The 7,500-nt window shown below is 41.3% G+C and overlaps 1 protein-coding gene across 3 annotated transcripts in view; it reads left to right on the top strand.

Moving 5' to 3' along the window:
• The window catches only part of fut8b (fucosyltransferase 8b (alpha (1,6) fucosyltransferase)), a 227,427-nt gene that overhangs the window by 192,882 nt on the left and 27,045 nt on the right, over positions 1–7,500 (top strand). For all 3 annotated transcript variants that reach the window (XM_037537577.1, XM_037537576.1, XM_037537578.1), the window contains one exon: positions 1,793–2,030. In XM_037537577.1, the coding sequence (XP_037393474.1) occupies positions 1,793–2,030 (238 nt within the window). The remainder of the gene's footprint in view (positions 1–1,792; positions 2,031–7,500) is intronic.

The following is a 7,500-nucleotide window of genomic DNA, read 5'->3' on the forward strand; positions in this document are numbered from 1 at the left end:
TACTCTGGGGGCAAATTTTAATTGGCACGAGACATTTTGTGTGGCAGTGTTTTTGTGTGACATTTTGTGTTTTTTGAGTTTCTTAACAGTGGTGGTGATAGGAACCAGGGGTCACCATGAATACAACAAACACATACACACACACACACATACACACACATCTTCTAAGCTGCTTATCCTTATGGGTTCTGGAAGACAACACAAATATAAACATTTTATTTATCTGAAACCACCTGTGAACAGTTTTATATGGAATGCTGATGGCAAAATAGTGGTTTTCGTTGGGTACTGTTATGCCTGACAATGTTCTGCATGTACCCCTCTGGGTACATTTTCAACCAAATTCTTCTCGAAGCTACACTATATTTGCAATTCACTCACCCATCCAAATCATTGAATTTAGGTGTTCCAATCACTTCCATGGCCACAGGTGTATAAAGCCGAGCCCCTAGGCCTGCAGACTGCTTCTACAGACATTAGTGAAAGAATGGGTCGCTCTCAGGAGCTCAGTGAATTCCAGCGTGGTGCCGTGATTGGACGCCATCTGTGCAACAAGTCCAGTCATGAAATTTCATTGTTACTAAATATAACTCTTAACTGTCAGTGGGATTATAACAAAGTGGAAGCAATTGGGAACGACAGCAACTCAGCCACAAAGTGGTCGACCATGTGAAATGACAGAGCGGGGTCAGCGGATGCTGAGGGGCATAGTGCGCAAAGGTCGCCAACTTTTTGCAGAGTCAATCGCTACAGACCTGCAAACTTCATGTGGCCTTCAGATCAGCTCAAGAACAGCGTAGAGAGCTTCATGGAATGGGTTTCCCTGGCTGAGCAGCTGCATCCAAGCCTTACATCACCAAGCACAATACAAAGCAAATGCTGTGGTGTAAAGCACCACCACTGGACTCTAGAGCAGTGAAGACGTGTTCTCTGGAGTGACCAATCACACTTCTCCATCTGGCAAGCCGATGGATGAGTCTGGGTTTGGCGGTTGCCAGGAGAACAGTACTTGCTTGACTGCATTGTGCCAAGTGTAAAGTTTGGTGGAGGGGGGATCATGATGTGGGGTTGTTTTTCAGGAGTTTGGCTCAGCTCCTTCGTTCCAGTGAAAGGAACTCTTAAAGCTTCAGCACCAAGAGATTTTGGACAGTTTCATGCTCCCAACTTTGTGGGAACAGTTTGGGGACGCCCCCTTCCTGTTCCAACATGACTGCGCACCAGTGCACAAAGCAGGTCCATAAAGACGTGGATGAGCCAGTTTGGTGTAAAAGAACTTGACTGGCCTGCACAGAGTCCCGACCTCAACCCGATAGAACACCTGTGGGATGAACTAGAGCGGAGACTGTGAGCCAGGCCTTCTCGTCTAACATCAGTGTCTGACCTCACATATGCAATTCTGGAAAGCCTTCCCAGAAGAGTTGAAGCTGTTATAGCTGCAAAGGGTGGTCAACATCATATTAAACCCTATTGCTTAAGAATGGGATGTCACTCAGGTTCATATGCATGTGAAGGCAGATGAGCGAATACTTTTGCCAGTATATTGGATCATAAAACAATGTTTTAGGCATCAGTCAGTGTATTCATAAGCATTTCATGTAATATCTTTCTGTGAGGGAGCTTTTAGAGGTGGATGTCTGGTTCCCATCACCACCACTGTGAACAGTTTTCCATGTTTCTCGGGAACGGAACCAGTCAGGCCAAACCGCTTCACTAATTATGCAGAAATGCAGAAAAATCTGTGGATTTGCTCTTTAAAGTCTCTCTCTCTTTCTCTCTCTCTGTTTTCTCCCAGAATCCCCCTGACTGCAGTAAAGCGCGGAAGTTGGTGTGTAATATTAATAAGGGCTGTGGTTATGGCTGCCAGCTGCACCATGTGGTTTACTGCTTTATGATCGCTTACGGCACCCAGCGCACACTCATCCTCGAGTCGCACAACTGGCGCTATGCCAACAACGGCTGGGAGACTGTCTTTAGGCCGGTCAGCGACACCTGCACTGACCGCACAGGAGCGTCCACCGGACACTGGTCAGGTAGGCAGGGGCACAGCGCAGTTCGATGTACTCATCCTTTCACTCTCTAATACTCTGTATATAATAGGTATTATTATATTGTAGTATGTTCAACAGATGCTTTTGAAATGTCCCTTTATTCATATTTATTCATGTGGTTATTCTTCCAAGGACTCTTATTGTGAAGGTGAGGCTATTTTTCGCTGGTGGGGTATGTGTGTAGAGCACAAAGAACTGAGAGTCAGTCTATAGCTGATGAGTAAGATTACTGAGTGAGCTGTTAGAGAAAACTAAGCCTATGTACAGCACAGCTGTGGCCAAAGGCAGCTGGATAATAAAGCACCATGACCTGTGTGAAAGCTCCTTTAATAGCGCTTAACGCTACAATATTATGGGTGCATCCAAAAACGCAGAGTAATATACTGTACAAACTGTAGCATAAGGGGTTCTCAGAAGAAACGGTCTGTGGCTGTATTACAGCAACTTTATACATTTTTCTCTTCAGTACAGATCTAACCGGTTAAGGCAAGATTTTCCTAAATCTGTATATAAATGCAAATCTTGTCTTAATTTAGGAATCTTATCTTACAGCATCTTATTAAAATATATTTGGACCCCACAAATGAATTATTGGAACTTTGTTGCAGAGCTGTTGCTGCTAAATACAGCTTCAATACATTTACAATAAGAAGTAATAAGCTTTCTACAGCACTGTGGTTCAATTTTGGTCCACACAGTTTTCCACTACTTGCTATGGTGATGAGTTTCCCTTTGAACAACTCACAATTATAAAATCCTCCATAATTTTCCTCATAATTTTTTGGATTCAAGTTATTCAGGTTAGGAGATCAGCTTGGCCATGTATCTTTACTACTGCTGCATATCTCCATTTTTGTCATTTTTCAGTTTTTGAAAAACTTTGAAATGCATGCTGTCCTTTACATTATCTGTACACTTCAGGATAAATGGGGCAAAAGAAACGGCTCAAAATGACTTGGGGGGGAAAAAGTCTGGTTCCATTGACTTACCTTCAAAAAAGTACAGTAGGTTTTTTTTTCCTTCTCCTTTAAAGTTATCATTTTGAAGATATGAGGATTTGATCCAACAACCGCGAATATATATATATATGTACACACACACACACACACACACACACACATATATATAAACTCTTTTTTTGTGATGAGTAACTTAGTCAAAATATGAACAGTGCTGACACTGACAGAGTGACTCTCATTTGTGAGATGGAATAGTGATATCAGCCTGGTGGAGACTTTATTATTTGCCATGATATTTTAGGTATCATCTTTTTCTTCAAAATGATTTTAAAAGGTCTCAGTGGAGTCTGTAGTCTTTCCTCCCTCTCTCTCTCTCTCCCTCTCTCTCTCTCTCTCTCTCTCTCTCTCTCTCTGCTTCCTCTGTCCTTTTGTTTTCCACATCTCTTTATTCCACAAGTCCCCAGTCTTCTCTCTGTATTCTCTGGCTTTCTCTCTTTGTCCTCTGCACTCTCTCTCTCTCTCTCTCTCTCTCTCTCTCTCTCTCTCTCTCTCTCTCTCTCTCTCTCTCTCTCCTGCACTCTTTCATGGCTTTAGCATTGTCCTCTAATGCTAATCTTTCAGCTGCAGTGTGCAGACTGAACTGTAGTTCAGAGGAGACTGAAACACGTCTGAGCTGCTAGAGAAAGCCACAACATGCATGATGACAAAACAAAGAGTGATAGTGATCACCTGCCCTCCGCTAAGCACAAACGTTCAAAGTTTTATCTACAGCTTCCACCTACATGTGCACCTGCATGTGTCATTAAAATGATAAATCGACAAAAAAGGTATTTATACATTTTACCCCTTATTCAAAATGCAGTTAAGACATGCTTGGTGTTTGAAGTTTGCGTCTTTAGTTTTAACTAATGGAAGCTTATGCCCTGTCAATTAGCATTGTGCAAAGTGCATACATAAATTATCACAAACTTGCTCAAACCTGACCTGAGCCAGAAATATTTTGCCTGAACTGGACCGGTCCAAAACCTGCACAAAGCGTGCTGAACAAAAACCTGATATTTGTCATGATATTGGGGGTAAATTACAGCATGTAATGAATAAATTCATGATGATTAAATCTGTTGTTATTATTGTTGTTATTATTATTATTATTATTATTAACGTTTTTCTTGAATTCTTGCACTATTTTCCCATGCAGAATTACTTCTGAAAGACTCAGGCCTCTCTGAGATGCTCTTTTATACCCAGTTGTGTTGCTGACCTGTTGTAAATCAACCACCAGGTGTTTTTTAGCATTACTTTACTCTACCAGCCATTTGTTGTCCCCGTCCCAACTTTTTCATAATGTGTTGTTGGCATTAAATTCAAAATGTGCAAATATTTTTCATAAAACAAGAACATTTCTCAGTCTTTGTAGTATTGTCAGTGAAACATAGAATGTAAATGATTTGTACATATTTGCATCCTTGTGTGTCCAAAATGAGGCAAAGGAAAATTAAATAATGTAAGTCAGAGGAATCCCAGCTTTGTTGTAAGTCATTGTGGGCTGTTTCATTTGGTCCATTCTACATGAAGTTTACACACAGTGTAAAGAAGAAAAAGCATCTTCAAATTATGTCAAACAACAAAAATGGAGTTGTTTCTCTGTGTGTGAAAAGTTGTGATTCTGTGTTCTGTGTGATAAGTAAAGGGGGGTCAGAACCTCCTGCTGTGAATTCACACCTCTCCACAAAGCCAGCCGTGTTGACATAAAACAGACAAATGCAATGCAAATGTAGACATGCGAATGTCGCAGCCCATTAGCCATATTAGTTGTACATGCCTGTGCCAGGCAGGAGGTGACAGTGTAAGACAAACATAATAAAAGGAAAGCACTTTAACTAAACCTAATCTGTGTCTGACAGACCCTGGAGCTCTGATTTATTCACTTGTGCTAAAAGGGCCCCCACACTTTATAATATTAAGCTATATAGCCTTGCCCTTATTTTTTCCAGTTTCAGAAAATAGAGTACGTGTCTGATCCAATGTGGGTGGGAAGATGGATATGTTTTTTTTTTTTTTTCAGTTCATCAAAATGAGCCGTCTCGCTGTGAGAGTCACAAAGACCACCAGATTGGATTTGTATGTAGAACGGGTGATGGGAAAGACTCCAATGAGTGCAGTAATTGGAGAGGAGTCAACAGGCACTTGTAATATGCCTGACAGTGAACTGAATATGGAGTTCCAGAACATATGAAATAAATTGGCCGGGATTTGACGGCGTCATAATCCAGTGCCGTTATGGCAGACATTTCCATATTTTCTGGAAAGCTTAGTTTTGATTCAGTATACAAGTCTACAAGAGTTTACATTACAATGTCCCAAGTTTGGCACCTTCAGAGGACTTAAATTGTTTAAGAGTTAAACTTCAAAAATTCCAGCTTTGCATTGATCTGTGCGGTAAACCTGTGTGGTTTCCAAATACACGTTTTCCCCATTTGTGAGTCATTTACTTTTTTTTCCAAAATTCTGCATTAAGTGGTTGCAATATAAACAAAGTCATTCAGAGTAGTCTGGTGAAAAATGCTTAATTCTAGAGAAACTTAGCAAGTCAGAATTGTTCTCAGCGGTAGTAATCGGAACCAGACGTCTAAAGGGTTTAAGGCATGGTGGGTAGCGCTGTCGCCTCACAGTGAGGAGGGCCTGGGTTCGATTCCCTGGCTGGGTGACTGGGGTCCTCTCTGTGTGGAGTTTGCATGTTCTCCCCGTGTCTGTGTGGGTTTCCTCCAGGTTCTCCGGTTTCCTCCCACACTCCAAAGACATGCACTCAGGCCAATTGGACATGCTGAATTGCCCCTGGGAGTGAGTGTATGAGTGTCTGTCTGTCTGCCCTGCGATGGACTGGTGACCTGTCCAGGGATAGGCTCCAGCACCACCACGCCCCCGCCCTCCCCGCATGACCCTGAGGGAAAAGCAGCTTAGAAAATGGATGGATGGATGGATGGATGGATATCTGAGGCATTGTTTTACAGTAGTACTGACATGAGTTACAGTAGTTTGAGTGGTAAACTAATTTAGCACTATTTTACCATCATCAGCATTACATATGAAAAACCTATGTTGGTGGTTTTGGAGAGTAAATAAAATGTCTATATTTGTGTTGTAGACATTGTGACCCCTGGTTCCCATCACCACCACTGTGAAGAAATCTAAGTCAGTGAGTTTCTCTACAAAAGAACCATTTCTTATCAAACCATTCTGAATGACATTGTTTACATTTCAACCACTGAATTATGCAGACATTTAGAAAAATTGGTGGAAGTTACTGTCAACTTTATTAAATAGACACTACTATTATTAAATAGACACTAGTACTAATAGTACTATTCTGTGTACTAGAATATTTGGCTGGAGTAGTGAATCATCTGGGTATATTTGGCATTCTGGTGGTCTGATACTGCATACTGCTTACTGCTTTTAGGCTCAATCAGTATGTAAGCAGTACATAAGAGGCTATTTCTGAAGTCTCACTTACTGCTCTAAAATGCAGGGGTGTGGCTAAATTAATGCTCCGCCCATGACTAAAACTCTGGAAACAGCCTACCACACACTGCTTGCGTACTGATACTGCCCAACAGTAGTAATTTGTATGCAGTGTGTGAACATTATGAATTTCTCCAGGATGTCAAAGACACCCTGATGATGCACTACTATGGCCAAATATTTCAGAGCTTTCTCTGTGATATACTGCATCCCAAAATGCAATGCAGCAACTGGGAAGACGGAGCTACTGATGTAACCACCTGGAAGTTTTTAATAGCCCTGGATTCAGCCTTTCAATACATTAAACACAACAAATGAAAGAAATGTGCCCTGCTGTTGGCAAATTTAAGCTGAAGCAATATCAACTCTCTCTGCTGGTATTCCGTTGAGTTCTTATTAATAAAGTTAACTTACTGCAGAGACAACATGGATGAAACAGTAATCTAGCTGAAGAATCCGCTCAGCATCGACTTGTCAGCTCCTTTGTGAAGTCTCACACTTCTTATTCAGTCAAACTGAATTATTACCAACTGTGAGTGCCATGAAAATGAAATGACTCACAAGGAAAGCAGGTATGTTTGGAAGCCACACAGGTTAACCACACAGACAAATCCAAAGCTGACATTTATTAAAGTTTATTTGTAGCTTTGGAGATCTTTGCAGAAAGAACCATCATATGCTCTGTCATTGCCTGGAGTGTATTCTAAAAGTTACACAGGCACATCTGTCGACCAAAATACGCTCACCAGCCACTTTATTAGGTACATTTATATTAATATAATATATATAATATATTATATTATTAGGTATGTTCAATTGCTTGTTAACACAAATAGCTAATCAGCCAATCACACGGCTGCAACTCACTGCATTTAGGCATGTAGAGGTGGTCAAGACGACTTGCTGAAGTGCAGACCGAGCATCAGAACGGGGAAGAAAGGGGATTTAAGGGGCTTTGAACGTGGTGTGGT

The sequence above is a fragment of the Pygocentrus nattereri genome, chromosome 4 (genome assembly GCF_015220715.1).
Source record: "Pygocentrus nattereri isolate fPygNat1 chromosome 4, fPygNat1.pri, whole genome shotgun sequence".
Taxonomy (NCBI): Eukaryota; Metazoa; Chordata; class Actinopteri; order Characiformes; family Serrasalmidae; genus Pygocentrus; species Pygocentrus nattereri.